The 14,820-nt window shown below is 40.3% G+C and overlaps 1 protein-coding gene across 2 annotated transcripts in view; it reads left to right on the top strand.

Annotated features, from left to right (window-relative positions):
* Nucleotides 1-13,591, top strand: part of ints6l (integrator complex subunit 6 like) — a 21,832-nt gene extending 8,241 nt beyond the window's left edge. The window contains exons 3-18 of one of the 2 annotated variants that reach the window (XM_022210651.2): nucleotides 2,784-2,933; nucleotides 4,101-4,190; nucleotides 4,368-4,551; nucleotides 4,832-4,960; nucleotides 5,596-5,759; nucleotides 6,203-6,355; nucleotides 6,629-6,761; nucleotides 7,088-7,182; nucleotides 7,284-7,394; nucleotides 9,024-9,239; nucleotides 9,370-9,496; nucleotides 9,697-9,839; nucleotides 9,973-10,204; nucleotides 10,308-10,688; nucleotides 10,798-10,891; nucleotides 11,664-13,591. In XM_022210651.2, the coding sequence (XP_022066343.1) occupies nucleotides 2,784-2,933; nucleotides 4,101-4,190; nucleotides 4,368-4,551; nucleotides 4,832-4,960; nucleotides 5,596-5,759; nucleotides 6,203-6,355; nucleotides 6,629-6,761; nucleotides 7,088-7,182; nucleotides 7,284-7,394; nucleotides 9,024-9,239; nucleotides 9,370-9,496; nucleotides 9,697-9,839; nucleotides 9,973-10,204; nucleotides 10,308-10,688; nucleotides 10,798-10,891; nucleotides 11,664-11,766 (2,505 nt within the window). In that variant the 3' untranslated portion in view covers nucleotides 11,767-13,591. Of the gene's footprint in view, nucleotides 1-2,783; nucleotides 2,934-4,100; nucleotides 4,215-4,367; nucleotides 4,552-4,831; nucleotides 4,961-5,595; nucleotides 5,760-6,202; nucleotides 6,356-6,628; nucleotides 6,762-7,087; nucleotides 7,183-7,283; nucleotides 7,395-9,023; nucleotides 9,240-9,369; nucleotides 9,497-9,696; nucleotides 9,840-9,972; nucleotides 10,205-10,307; nucleotides 10,689-10,797; nucleotides 10,892-11,663 lie in introns of both variants that reach the window. The other variant, XM_051954273.1, reaches the window with a different exon arrangement.
* Nucleotides 13,592-14,820: the final 1,229 nt, after the last annotated feature.

The following is a 14,820-nucleotide window of genomic DNA, read 5'->3' as shown; positions in this document are numbered from 1 at the left end:
CATAGCCATTGGCCAATCCGGGCTGAAAGTTGATAAGCCCTCTTCATCATGAGATTTTTTTTATTTTTATGTGAGTTCGCTAGAAGAGAATGATCATTATTCATATGATAATAATTTGTCATGCTGAAATCGTAAGCTTGAAAACACTCTAGGTTTCATCCATGCACACACAGGGAAAAAACAAACATGCAACCTGTGAATCACTGCAATAATTTCATGGGGTTTCATGTCAGCAAAGCTATCCTCTCCACCAATCTATTGACTTGTTTTATGACCTGGCACATATCTCTTTCTTTTCATGCCCAATAAAATGCAGTCCCAAGTATCTACATGAACGTCTTAAAGCCCCGATCTACTGCTCTGTCTTAGAGGTGTCTCCAGGCTTGCCCAACTCTGTCTACAAACAACACTTCTGCTCAACATAGTGTGCTGAGTGTTAGCTTCATCCCATGTCAACACTGCCTGAAGACACCTGGAACAGTTTGCTTTCCTTGTTCAGTCTTTATTTTTAATTTGCTTGCCTCATGACTAATTACCAACACGCTGAAGCCGGAGAGAGTCGCAGATGTTACAAAGTACAATGCATGCCAAAATGTACTTGTAATGCGTAATTAATTCCATATTTTTTGTGTTTTTTGGTACTATTACACTAAAATATCAGTGTATTGTGCTGAACAGTTTGCACAGCTGCCAGCTTTTAAACAGCAAAAGACCAGACATTGTAGTACTATCTTCAGTTTCATTCTAATTTACAAGAAAACTAGAAATTTTAATATTTTTCACTCTTCATTTCTATACCCCAACACATGGGAAACACTTCTCATCACACAACCAACAAAGAAAATAGGAGATGATTAAATTATTAAGTGCATGCTAGGGGTGAGAATAAATAGGACAAATGATCTGCTGTAACCCGAATAAAATAGTTTTTATTTTCAGCTAATTAGAGGTTTACAAAACTGCTTTGCCATTCTGTTTAATCGGTGAAAATACCCAGCACACTATGATGTATCTGTTCAGTTATACTTTGACTAATCTGTTCATGCTTCTTACACTTTTACTTTAATTAGATTTTACTTGACCTATATTTAGTAAATTAATCTAATATGAAAAGCTTTTGCGTTTATTGTACTAATATAACTGTGACATTTGATAGATAAGAAGAACTTGAGATTGACTGCCTCCTTTGCTTAGCAAGCTGCATTTATTCATTTATTTTTAGTTCAGTACATTTATTGTACTTTTCACAGTTTGTTCTAGATAATGTTTTCAGTTAGCAAATGTACAATTAGTGCTGCACAAGAAACAAAATACCGCAGTCTAGATCTGTCTCTTTGTTGACCTTAATTTAATGCACAGCAAAAGCACCGTTTTCAGCTCACAGCCCAAATATTTTTGCGTAATTGTCACGGTGTTCTTGTAGACCTGGGTTCATCACAAAATGCCATGAGTGGATGCAGTAATCCCTAGTTCATTTCACATTCACCACAAGTCTACATGTGACTCACTTAGATAATCATGTGTGTCAACTTCTCAGCCAAATAGTCCAAGATGTGATTCTCCTCCCTCACATAAAGTCATCCAGGTGCTGCTCGTCTGAAGTGCTTTTTCCCCTCATCGTAAAGTCTGCCCTCAACTCCTCACACTCCTGCTCTTCCTTTCTTTGTCTTTGTTGCCATCCCCCTTTTGTTGTTTCTGCCTGCTTTGTGCACTGAGGATTATGATGAAAGGACAAGGTTATACTGAATGAGGCTACTCTGATTGCACAGTTACAGAAGCAATAAATTGTTGATAAAGAGGGAGAGAGAGAGAGAGAGAGCAGGTTGTGTGGGAAGAAAATAGAAATATTCTGTAGTCTGAATTATTGAGAGCAAGTTAAGCCTTATGTTTCTGCTGGTCTACACAAAGATCTGTGTCTGGGTTTACTTTGCTGTGAATGTGTTCCCACCTTCAGTTTTGCTCCAGCAGTTCAGTGAGATTTCTGGGATGATTGTCTAATATTTATCTAACGTCGTTCATGTAATACTGCGCTTTCCTAGAAATTCCACCCAAATCACGACTTTTGGAATTATATCCAATGATAATCCAAAAATCTACCCACTGGCCTGATTCAGAGCATACATGTTGATACTGGCAACTCTGGCTTTTTTTCCCCTGTTACTCTCCATCTCTCTGTGCCTTTAGCCTCTTCCCCTCCCTCTCCCAACAAAGGAAGTAGTAAGCTTGCAGGTCATCCTTAGATTAAGCATGAAGCTGCAGCAGTAAAGTACTTGACCTCGCCAGAGAAAAGTCCAAGAGCAGCTACACACTCACATCCTCTCCTGTGGGAGTATATCTCTGTCACAGAGGACAGGCTGCAGTGGGAAGTGTATTTTTGGATGCTTGTCATGTATGAAATTAGACTCTTTCTTAAACAGCAACCTCCAGCTCAGATGTGGGCCTGAATTTCAACAATATTATCTTCCCTTCCCAGAGCTTCACACTACCCTGATTGAATTTTATGGTTACTACTATGTCATGCTGCACAGAAACAATAGATTGCTAAGGCTTCTCTTACCAAAGGTGACAGCCATATGCTTAAATTGATGAGTTTGTGTTTGAACAAAACTTGCTCTGTTTTTCTTTGTAATTACATAGCATGGGTATCTGTGGGTGTGTGTCTATTTTGGTTTGTGGCTGTTCACCCTGATCTGCGACTTCAAGCCTCCTCTGCTGCATGTTGTACGGCTGTTTGCAGTGCGGAGTGTTCATCACACGATGTCCATCTACTGCATGTATTTCAGGCAGGCTGGAAGGAGAACCATGCCACCTTCATGTGCGAGCTGAAGAACCTGCAGGCGTCGGGGCTGACAACATTAGGTCACGCTCTTCGCACAGCCTTTGACTTGCTTAATCTCAACCGCCTCGTCTCGGGAATCGACAACTATGGACAGGTATTTGGCATCAACATACAATGTGCATTTCATTGCCAGGAGAAAAGCAGAATTTTAGAGTTATCTGACTGATAACCTACTGTAATTATTGGCGTATTTATTTTGTTACATGAAGTGATTTTATTATTGTTTGTGGATGTGAACATAACTTGAAGTAGCATTTATTTTACCCTTTAAGGATGTGATTTTTAAATGTAGGGCTTTTTATATGTGTGTGATTTTTACACTGAACCACAGATCCATGTTCCAGATCTGACACTTAAAGTAATCAGACTAAAGGAACATTAGACCTAGAGCTCACAGAGGAGGGCTAAGAAACTAAAAGTTACTCTTCTTAATGCCCAAAAAGTTAAAGATAATACAAGTTAAGATTGGTAAGCACCTACAACTGAGGCACTTTACAGCGAAATCCACAATAAACAACTACAAATGAACTTCCTGTACATTAGAAGCTGAATTTGACTAAATAGGTTTTCCCTGGATAAACAAAGGATTTCAAAGTTTTTAGTATGACTGTGACATTCACAAATGTTCCAGTTGGCATTTTACCTGAAGACAAGGAGGATATTGACATTTGACTTTAGCTTAATCCACTCCACCTCGTGTCAGGAAATGCAGTCAACTTCTCCTTGTGCACATCTTTTCTCTAAACCCCTGCTCGTCGACAGAGATGTATTACTACACTGGGCCTGTGACACAGGTTCTGTGCATCAGGAGCGTCTAAATCTACTTAGACATTCTCTGTGTGTTTGAATTAGACAAGGCTGACCTCCACAGCACAGTGGTGGAGGCCTCTGTCCTTAATGAGTAACACAAGGACACTGTGCAGCTTACAGATGCATTCTGACACTGAGCAAAGATTACCAGCTGTAGCTTAGAGTTCATATTAGTAATCACAAGGTTGTCAGAGGTGTGATGGTAATTCCATTCTAATTACTGTGGTTCGGTGGATCTCTGTTTAAGCGTTACACCAGCACTTTGCCATTACTCACAATGTGAGGCACCAATTACATTTTGTGTTTTAGGAGATGGGAATCTTTTTTGGGCACAGAGCCCAGAACAGTGTTTTAGAATGTAAAGAAAGGAAAGCAGACTAGTGAGAATAAATGGACTTACTGTTTGCCTGAAGTTGAATTTAATTGCTGAATGTTACCGTTCCTCTCTCAGGGCCGCAACCCATTCTTCCTCGAGCCATCTGTGATCATCACTATCACTGATGGGAACAAGCTTACACACAGCTCTGGGGTGCCAGATGAGGTGAGAGCACAAACAAATGCAATAGTGCTACTGTGTCCTGTTTGTACTAAAGCCAACTTTGCAATACGGTGGGTGTTTTATACAATAATTATGTTGTCTTTTTACGCTTTGTAAGTTAAAGTGTGCAAAGGTGGCCTGTGGCAGTTTCCCACCTTTTTATCTCGTTTTGCTGTGTAGTTGCACCTGCCTCTGAACTCACCTTTGGCGGGCAGTGAGCTAACCAAAGAGCCTTTCCGCTGGGACCAGCGTCTGTTTGCGTTGGTTCTCAGGCTGCCAGGAGCAGCTACACCAGACAATGAGCAGCTTGGTAGCGTCCCCACAGATGAGTCCGCCATCACCCAGATGTGTGAAGTTACTGGAGGTTCGGTTTTGCTTTGGTTCATTCATTGTAGTCCAAGGAGCTTTAGTTCAAAGCAACTGGACTTCTCTTTTAGGTTCTTGAAAACATTTCACTTCTCATTTAAGAGGAAAGGTTTTCAAGCACCTAAAAGTGAAGTCCAGTTGCTTTTTTGCTGAAGTAAGTAGGGTTACCGTGACCTCAATGACAAAGAATATACACAGATTAATTCTTTATTTCTGATAGAGCTCAGTAAGTCGTTCTCTTATGTCTGATTGCCATGTATTATGCTTTTTCTGCTCAGGGCGATCATACTGTGTGCGAACACAAAGGATGTTGAATCAGTGTCTGGAGTCTCTGGTCCAAAAGGTTCAAAGTGGCGTTGTCATTAACTTTGAGAAGACAGGGCCAGATCCACCTCTTGTTGGGGATGGTGAGTTTGTTGGGTTTGTGCAATAAATGGGCCAAACGCAGCGATAATTCCACCTTCAAATCGGGCCTGTTCATGCCATGTCAGAACAGTTTTGTTTGCACAAAATGTTTTATTACTCTCAGAACCCAGTCAGGTGCATTTATTTGAATCAAGTGGCCTATGCACAATAGGAGGTGCATTTTATTGCATCCTGAGCACATTATTTCGTCACATTTTCAAATGAAATCGCCTCAAATGAAGCTTTATTGTCATCATATCAGATTTTATTTTATTTTTATTTTTATCGTTTCATGCAATTAGTTGAAACAAAGATACAGTGAGCAGTAGAGCTTGTGAAAGCAGAAGAGAATCTTCTAATTCTGGATTTCCACAGTGCAGTTTTATACCAAAAAGAGAACTGAATGCATTTTCTAGTGTCGCCAGATGTAGAGTATAATTAATTAGGATGTTTTATTTAACATACCCATAATTTTATTGGTAGAAGGAGAGATTACAAGTTTGATTTTGTAAAAAGTATTAACATTTTTTTTTACTGGAATTTAAGCCAAAATGACAGAAAGTCAGTTTATGTCAGTCAATTGATTATTTATGTTTTCTGACGTTTGGTTTGCATTGTACACTCCTCCGTTCTGCAGACAACTCTGTAGAGTCAAGTCGTCCTGTGTCATCGTTCAGCCCACAGCCGTGGCACAGCTGCCACAAACTAATCTATGTGCGACCAAACCCAAAGACGGGGGTGCCAGTTGGGCATTGGCCCATACCAGAGTCCTTCTGGCCGGACCAGAATTCTCCAACTCTGGTGAGCAGAAAAGCTTATAAATATCTGAGCAGATCTTCAGTCTGTTGTTGTGTGGGTTACCACTCATAGTGCTGGAATAATACATGCATTTGACTTTGACTGTCTGCTCTAATTGTTAATCTTTTGTTATTCATTTTGTCCACGTGTCTCTTTATGGCTGTAATCTCTGCTACACTGTTACCTTTACTTTGTGTCACTTATCTTTCTGGCTGTTTGTCTTTTATTGGCAGTTCTCTTATTCCTCGTCTAACATCAGTCAGTAACCTTGACTTACAGTCAGTATAATGAAGTGTTCAAACTTGCAAACTCTGGCTGCCATTTTGATTATCTGTAAATCTTTAATACGTTGTTATGCAGTGCTGTTGCAAGGGCATCAGATGGGTTTGTACCACTGACAAACATGTCCAATAATTTCCTCAATCATCTCCATCTGCTGTTCTCAGCCACCTCGCTCTGCTCATCCTGTGGTTCGTTTCTCTTGTGTGGACTGTGAGCCCATGGTGATTGACAAGCTGCCCTTTGACAAGTATGAACTGGAGCCCTCTCCTCTCACCCAATACATTCTGGAAAGGAAATCTCCACACATGTGCTGGCAGGTAGAGTAAATAATCACACACTCATCGGCTTTGTTACCTTGTTTTTACTTTCACTGCTGTTGCCTCAGGGACTTTTCTGAAACACTGAAATAATGAGGTTGCTCGCTTAATTCCCAATACCTTCTCACGTTTTAGCAGTGGTAAAATAGTCGTTGGTCACACCGGGGAAGGCTGATCATTCAGCACAGATCTACAAACCGTTCTGTAGAGTTGAATTTTCAAGCATAACAAACAAATGTTACTTGACTTTATAATTTTCCTTGTTGTCCTCAGGTATTTGTCAGCAGCAGTGGAAAGCAAACCGACCTAGGACAGCCGTTCGGTTACCTTAAAGCCAGCACCACTCTCACCTGTGTTAACCTGTTTGTCATGCCTTACAATTATCCAGTTCTTCTCCCACTCCTTGGTAAGACATACTGCAGTGAACCTGTCTTTAAAATGGCTTCAAAACTTCTGGGTCAGTAGGTCTGAGCTGATATTAAATATAAAAAGCATTCCTTTTCTGGGGCACCTCATCATCAGCAGGATTTTTTTTCCCTGCAGTCATCTTTATCTATAAACAAAGGGGTATTTTGGGACAATCTGGTAAAGACTTCTGTATCATTTTTGATGCCTGTGTTAGACTCACCACCTTCTCAATCTTGATGTGTTTGTACTGCTGTGATGGCGGTCTGCTGGCCATTGATCCAGAATGCTAAAACTTATCAGACACACTCTTTGTTCTCCTTTCAGATGATTTATTTAAAGTGCACAAACTAAAGCCAAACCTCAAGTGGCGACAGGCCTTTGAGATGTACCTGAAGACAATGCCTCCATACTTCCTCTTGGTAAACTAATGCTGGATCACTTGTGCACCCTTTAATAAATGGATTTATGTTGTTTTCCCATATAATTAACTTCCACAATTTCCTCTGCTGTCTTCTGACAGCCTTTGAAAAAGGCATTGAGGATGATGGGCGCACCTAACCTGATAGCAGACACCATGGACTGCGGCCTGAGTTACAGTGTCATTTCCTACCTGAAGAAGCTCAGCCAGCAGGTGAATATTGCTGGCACACAAATTCTCTTCTCATAATTTACAAGCAGGGTGACAAGCGTAGTAGTTGTGGTGGGATAGTGGGTGAGAGAGAAAAAGCCTGAGCTATAGTACACAGTTGATGTGTTCATCAGTCGTCAGAGTGTCCTTGAAGGGAACACAATCTTCTCCCAGGGAGGGAACATTTCCAATTCAAATCAAATGACAGGTACTACTTAAAATTCTGATGCAAGCCAATAACTTTTATCAGTTTTTTATTACTCTGATGCAGTAAAGGGTTGATTGAATATGAAATTAGAGAAATTATAATTACTTGTTTTTTATGTAGTAGCCATAAATTAAACAAAACAAGACAATTCTGCCTAAATTTCTAATATGGGTTTCAAGAAAGGCTAATTACAGATATCTGGAACCACTATAAAATAAATATTATATATTAACAGCATGTTATAGCAGGAAGCCTGCTATTCATGACTGAGCTTCTTCTTTATTAACAGTAACTGAGTATATACAACAGCATTAGAAGTGATGACGTGAGACTTTCTCCTGTCTCCTGTAGTTACGTCTGCTGTCCTTCTCCATCTTCTTAATCTTTACCTGTTCAATCACTTTTATGACCCAGTAAGACCCACAAACTATAGCATTATTTTGTATTTTTTCAGGGTAATCTGTAGGCTCCTAACTTAGCCACTAGTGAAGCCTAAGAAAGTGTGAAATACATCATTTCATTTGTTCTTTGTTTAGTTTATGCAGTTTACGTCTCTGCTAAAGAGATCTGCCTATCAGTTAGATCATGTTAGTCTAACTTTAGAACGATGTCACTGGTGCTCCAGCTAGTATTTGCTGCAGAGCTGACAGATAGCCTGTAAGTTGTAGCCTGAGCCTAGTGTCATCTGGACAAAAATGCACTGACACCAACCAGTGAATAATTTGGGGAAATCTGACTGGAATGAATAAACATGTCAGTGTTTTAAAGCTAATCGCCACTGGCACTGTGATGAAAAAATGAAAGCCTCCAACTTGTCCAAACCAAACTTCTGCTTTCGATTACAAAAACTAAATCATGTCTTGTGTCCTGTTATTTGGTATAGGTGTTCCATGATGATTCTATCTCTTACATTTCTGTAAGCATAATTAAGCTGTGCCTAAAGGAAAGTGTCATCATAGTCATCCTTAGGTTTCAAAAGACATTGAAGCCTCTTGGGTGGACATCTTGTCATGTTGCTGCGTGTTATGGCTGTAGAGTCCAACACAAAAATGGCCATCTCTACTGCAGATATTCACTAGCTGTGCAGTGTTTTTCTTACAGGATTTGTTTACCTCTGAGTCCCGTGCAATCGACACATGAGGTCAGGGCAGGTTTTATGGAATCACGCTATCATAATTGCTGTTGCTATCACACACAGAGGTAGAAAAATGTATAAACAAAGCTAATTGCTCTTAATGTTTGACATGAATATTTGCTCAAGTGATCTCTATTAAAAGACGCAGAGAAGCAAAAGACAAATACATACCCAAAAAAACTTCTGTATATTTGTGCTCAAAAGGATCTCCCTCACCAAAATCTCATTTCAATTTCTATTTTATCATCAGAACAGATAGTAAAATGTTGTTGTTTTTTGTTGAACAAAGGCAAAAATAGAATCGGATCGTCTAATCGTGTCGGTGGGGAAAAAGGCTCCTCAAGAAACTGGCATAAAGGTGAAGAACCACTCCAGCTCTCTGTCTCTGGCCCACCGACGAGACTTCAAGCAGCTGCTGCAGGGAATCACCGGGGAGGGACCCCTCCGCCTGGTGGACATCAACTTCAAAGAGTTTGCTGGCTTCCAGATCGCCCTGCTCAACAAGGTAGATGTAGGACAAGGACATTTTTGCAATATTTGACATACTTTCTGTTGGCGGCTAACACGCAGGGAAAACAGGGCAAATACAGTATTTGGTGGGTTTCCTCTGACTGGCTGCACAAATGTTTTTGCAGGATGTGAAACCTCAAGCTTATCGGAATGCTTACGACATCCCAAGACGAAACCTTCTGGATCAACTCACCCGAATGCGCTCCAATTTGCTTCGAACGTCCCTAAAACTTATCCGAGGGCAAGATGAAGGTATTTTATCTTGTCAATAATTTATACCAGACAGATCAAGTACAGATATTTTTTTGTGAATTATTGATCAAAAAATATGTGAAACATGATACTTGCCTAAAATACCAAATAACCCCCAAAAAACATCTTAATTGATCTGAAATCCAGTGTGGGCTACTGCACTGTTTTACTAATAAGGATAACATTTCTTGCTCTGTTAGACTACCTGCACAGTATTCCAGTGGCTCAGATGGGAAACTATCAAGAGTACCTAAAAATGATGCCATCTCCTTTGAGAGAGATTGACCCTGATCAACCTAAGCGGCTGCACACATTTGGGAATCCTTTCAAGCAGGATAAGAAGGTAAAAATATATCAACCCAAAAGTACTAATCAATACCATTTAGCTGCTCACAATGCTGTCATAATGGATGTTCATTCGATATTTAGTCCTTTTTGTTCTGTAATGTCTGCTTTTCCTCGAATATTATTCACAGGGGATGATGATCGATGAGGCAGATGAGTTTGTTGCAGGCCCTCAAAACAAGAAAAGGGGAAACTCCAATGATTCCAACTCAGGTGTTACTTTGAAGAGAAGGCGAAGTATGTCACCACTGCTGCGACGGCCGCAGACTCCGCTGGGAAACACCAACCATGTGGTGGTTGGAAAAAGTCTGGCTGGGGTTCAGGGGCAACAGAATCTCCTCAAACCCATCCCACAGCAGAAAGGTAAGATCAAGAGGGGCCTGAAACATTAGATGGTGTTCATCTGTGATAATTTAGTGGTAAAATTTAGTTTGAATAAAATTAGCTTTACATTATTCCCCATCAGGAGTGGACGGCAGCAACATGGTGGTCGCTGAGAGTAATGGTGACAGCGTTCTTGGACTTGACTCTGGGGAGATCTGGCCGGCTGAGATGGACACTGAAGCAGGGAGTCCAACTTCACTGAGCTTAGAGGAGAAGGTCGGTACAGGAGCAGTGGTTCGGGGTGAGGACATCAGCATGATGGAGGAGCGGCTTGTGGAAGATCATCTAGATGAGCAGCCGCTGGAGGAGAAACACAACTGTGACCGTCTGAGTCCACAGAGTCAGCTGGATGGAAGCGAAGCTGACCCTGCAGTGCTTGAGACCATATTCATCCCCCCACTAGACGGCAGCCAAGCAGAGCTGCGGACGCGGGTCATCAAGGAGGTCCGCAAACCTGGACGAAGTGAGTACGCTGCACTGCATCACGTTACATTCATTTTAGTTCTAATCCAGTAAAGTAGGTGTCCTGTTAACAGTTTTCTCATTTCTGTGGATTCGTGCTTTTTTCTCAGACTATGAAGCAATACTACGACTACTACAGCAGGTGAAAGGACCAATAAATGTACAAAGATACTTCATCCAACATGCCATCAAGGAGGCTATCAGGTAAGAAACAGCGACTAATTCCTCAGTATTTAGTTAAGCGTAAGTGTTTTAAGCTTTGCAGAGCATTGCAATAATCCCCTAACATGCCTGTTTAGCAATGTGTCAATTAGACGCGTGTAACTGCAGTCACATTAGATTGTAGATTGTGTGTCCTTGAAGCAGTGCAGCTTCAGCAGCAATGACTCATAGCCACACTGCAATTGCTTTCACAACCATTTAATTTAGGTTTGCCTGCAGCACTGTGTAAAAGTTTTAGGTACTGAGTGCAGAAAAACCTAAATCAAATCGATATTCAGTATGAGGACCCTTTGTCATTATGGCAGCACTCCCCTCAGGGATACTGATGCAGTTTTTCAGGGTACCTTAAGGGAGGTTGTTGTGAGCATCACAGAGAACTTGCCACAGTTCTTCTGTGGATTCGGTCCGTCTCAGTGTCCTGTGTCTTCAGAGGATCCCAAGCTAATGTCATGACGTGTAGATCAGGGTTCTGTGGGGTTAAATCATCTGTTGCAGGACACCTTGTTTTTCTTGTTGCTGACGAAGGCTCTTCATGAGTCGTTTACATGCTCCAGAATCATTTTTAGAACTGATCAGATCCCTCGCTGGTGGTGCTGTTTGGATAATATTCTAAACATCTAAATTGCATAAAACTTTTTCATGAACCTTCTTTGGCTCGATCCTGGAAGCTAGCATTCTTGACCTAGACTTTCACCGTAACTGTAGCTCCCATTTTTTTCCCTGCTTGTTCTAAATCCTTTTTCTTCTCTGGCAGGTTCAAGAAGCGGGTACTGATCCAGCAGCTGGAAGCTGCCCTCGCCAAGTTAGAGGAGAAGCAATCAGCATCCTCACAGCTTCTCAATGATCACGGCAGGTAGTGATGAAGCCATGCTTTCTTTGTTGCTCAATAAAGGAATAAGGCTCCTCTCCTCTGAAGTGTATTTTGCTCAACGCTGGATATCACCACCACAAAAGACAACCTTCTTGACCAGCCTCAGAAGGACAATTTGGGGAACCAGAGAGGAAAAAGGACAAATGCACTGATGCTTCTTCTGCCCTGTGCTGTTACATTACATCCTGTTAGAGGCAGAGGGGAACAGGTTTAACTGGAGGATGGGGCCTTCAGGACTGATCCACTGGGGATGAGTAAACTTCAAAAATAGTCCTCTTCATATTGACAGATGCCTTAAACTTCCATATGGCTTTTGTCTGTATGGGCACATTGTTGGGTGGACACACACACACTCCGTTAGACGGACAGGTGAGCGAGACCAAGAGACAGAGCGACTTAATCCTGCTGTTGTTACTCTTTGACAACAGACCTTTCTTCAGCTGGTCTGAAAAGTGTTTGTGTGACTGAAATGATTTTTATAAGTAAAGAAAATGTGCATTCTTGGATGCACTGATGTCTTTGGTGGGATTTTTGACCAGGTCGGTAATGTTATCTAAAACTGTTCCTGCTTTTAGTGGTTGGTATTGACTGCATTGGCATTAGGGATGGGCAATAAGGACAAAGTCTGTGAGCAAACAAATAATGTTATGTTGCAGCAATATATGTTATGATAAAATCAATTTCCTGGAACTACAATTGAGAAACCCTTGAAATAGCTAATGGCTAATCTAGTCATTAAAGTACCTGCCCTGTGAAGTTACTACATCACATTCATGCAAAATACTAAATATATTCAGTATTGCAGTATGAGGTATGGCAGAGTCTCAAGTATCTTCTCGTACATGTTACCATATTGCCCCAAAAAGGTCAAACATGCTTAACCTATGCTAATTAAATAGCATTTAAATATCCTAAATTGGTCCATTTAATTACAAATTCAACTACATTAATAAAAAAATTAATTGCTATGGACATCACTATATTTATGAATCAGTGTTTTGTGACGGGCTGCACTAATTGGTTACTCTAAATTGCCCGTAGGTGTGAATGTGAGTGTGATTGTTTGTCTGTATATGTAGCCCTGCGACAGACTGGCGATCTGTCCAGGGTGTCCCCTGCCTTCGCCCGAGTCAGCTGGGATAGGCTCCAGCACCCCCCACGACCCTAGTGAGGATAAAGCGGTGTATGGAGAATGGATGGATGGATGTATGTTTTGTGACTCACTAACGTCTTTAACTGGAAACTGACTGATCTTCGTGAAATGTCCAACCCAAGACAGTGGTGTTCACTGGTTTATTGATTGAGGATCCTCTTATCAGCCATACAGCCACAGAACATCGTTATAGTAAATGCAGCTGTTGGCATCCATTTAGAGTTTACTCCTCCAGCTCCGTAACACATTTCACATGTAAACCATCCTCCACAGCAACACAAACACTCCACTGATCCCCAGCATTGCAGCTTTACTCTGAGGAAGTTTTGCATCTGTCCAGGCTTCAGCCGTCAGTCACCTTTTGTTTGAGTGAAACAGCTGGTAAATCTGTCCCTCTGCTGCTTTTTACATGAACCCACGTTAGCGCTCCTCCTTCGTTCTCCTTGTTTTTACGACAGATGTACACTACTTTTTAATGTTCATAGGGAATAGAGATTATTTTTGTGAATTTGTTTATTTCAGAGTTTAAGAAATATTTTGAAAGAAATGTCTAAAGCCATTTTTGTAAACTGTTAAATACATATACAAAGTGGAAAGTTTTATGAACCTACTTTTTTTTAACAAAACAAAACAAAAATAAACCACAGGTAGAATGGTGTGTGCTGTTTTATGTGTCTGTGTCTGTATTTTTACTTTGACTGGAAGTTATTAACATCCTACTATAATGACTTTTGCCACATTAATCTCATTTATTTCCAGTGGTTTCTCCGTAGAATTTTGGTTTCAGTTTGACATTCTCTTTTTGTGTGTCTGTATAGACATATTGTAAAACATTGACTTCAAATTGAGAAAATACTTCAGACTGCAAAACAAAATATTTCACCTACATTTACTGCTGTAGGACCCTTTTAGCTTATTTGTAAGCCTTCATCAAAGGTAACCAGTTCAGTCAGTGCTTTTAAAAAAATATGTATTTTTAGTTTTTCATTTTAAGCTTTATTTAGTGGGGACATTTTCACTCGTGCTATAGGAAATTTGTTATTTGGGTTGCTTCTCTGCTGTTTCTAAAAGCCTCGAGAAACAAAACGATGTAATAATTAATGAGAAAAAAAATTAAATATATTTAAAAACTAAGCATTTTCTGCAGCAGAAATGTTTGAGTTTAAAACTGCAACAATTAAATGCATTGTCAATTAGCTGTCTGCTGTCAAATGCTTTTGACAATTGGTTTAAGCACTTAAGTCTAAATACTCTGAAGCTTTTTTAGATGATTGTTATCTGGATTATCCTCTATGAAAATAAACTAAATACGTTTGGGTTTTGGACAAAAAAAGACATGTGGACATCATTTTCCACCATTTTCATAGAACAAACTAATCAATCAATAATCAATCAAGAAAATAGTCCATAGTTGCAGTCATATCTTTTTTTATGTTTTAGAAATCAACTTTCAAGTCTTAATGGAGTCCTGACCCCCAAGTGAAAACCCTTTCATATCTGGATTTACACAATTTAACTGTTGGGCAAAAATATAAAAACAAACCATAAGAAACCAAAATCTAAAAAGTGAGGTTTATACTCCCAGTTACAGTATTCCATTTCATTGAACAAATCCAACAGAGAGACAAAAGCTGTCTTTATGAAACAAATCTGGCTATAAATAAAAATCCAAGAGAAACCACATTCAGCTGAAACCAATCAGTGGACATGAAACACTTCCTGCTGCAAAAATGTAACAGCTTGTGGATAACTTCAGCCTCTGCTGCCACCTAGAGTCCAGAATCGGCAACTGGAGGTTCTTTAATCAGGTGGAATTTTTTTGTGATGCAGCAGACCTGCATCAAGGTCACAGCTAGAGCACACCTCTACAGTCACTATTACAGGGAC

The sequence above is a fragment of the Acanthochromis polyacanthus genome, chromosome 10 (assembly GCF_021347895.1).
Source record: "Acanthochromis polyacanthus isolate Apoly-LR-REF ecotype Palm Island chromosome 10, KAUST_Apoly_ChrSc, whole genome shotgun sequence".
Classification (NCBI taxonomy): Eukaryota; Metazoa; Chordata; class Actinopteri; family Pomacentridae; genus Acanthochromis; species Acanthochromis polyacanthus.
This window is presented reverse-complemented; position numbering and strand designations above follow the sequence as displayed.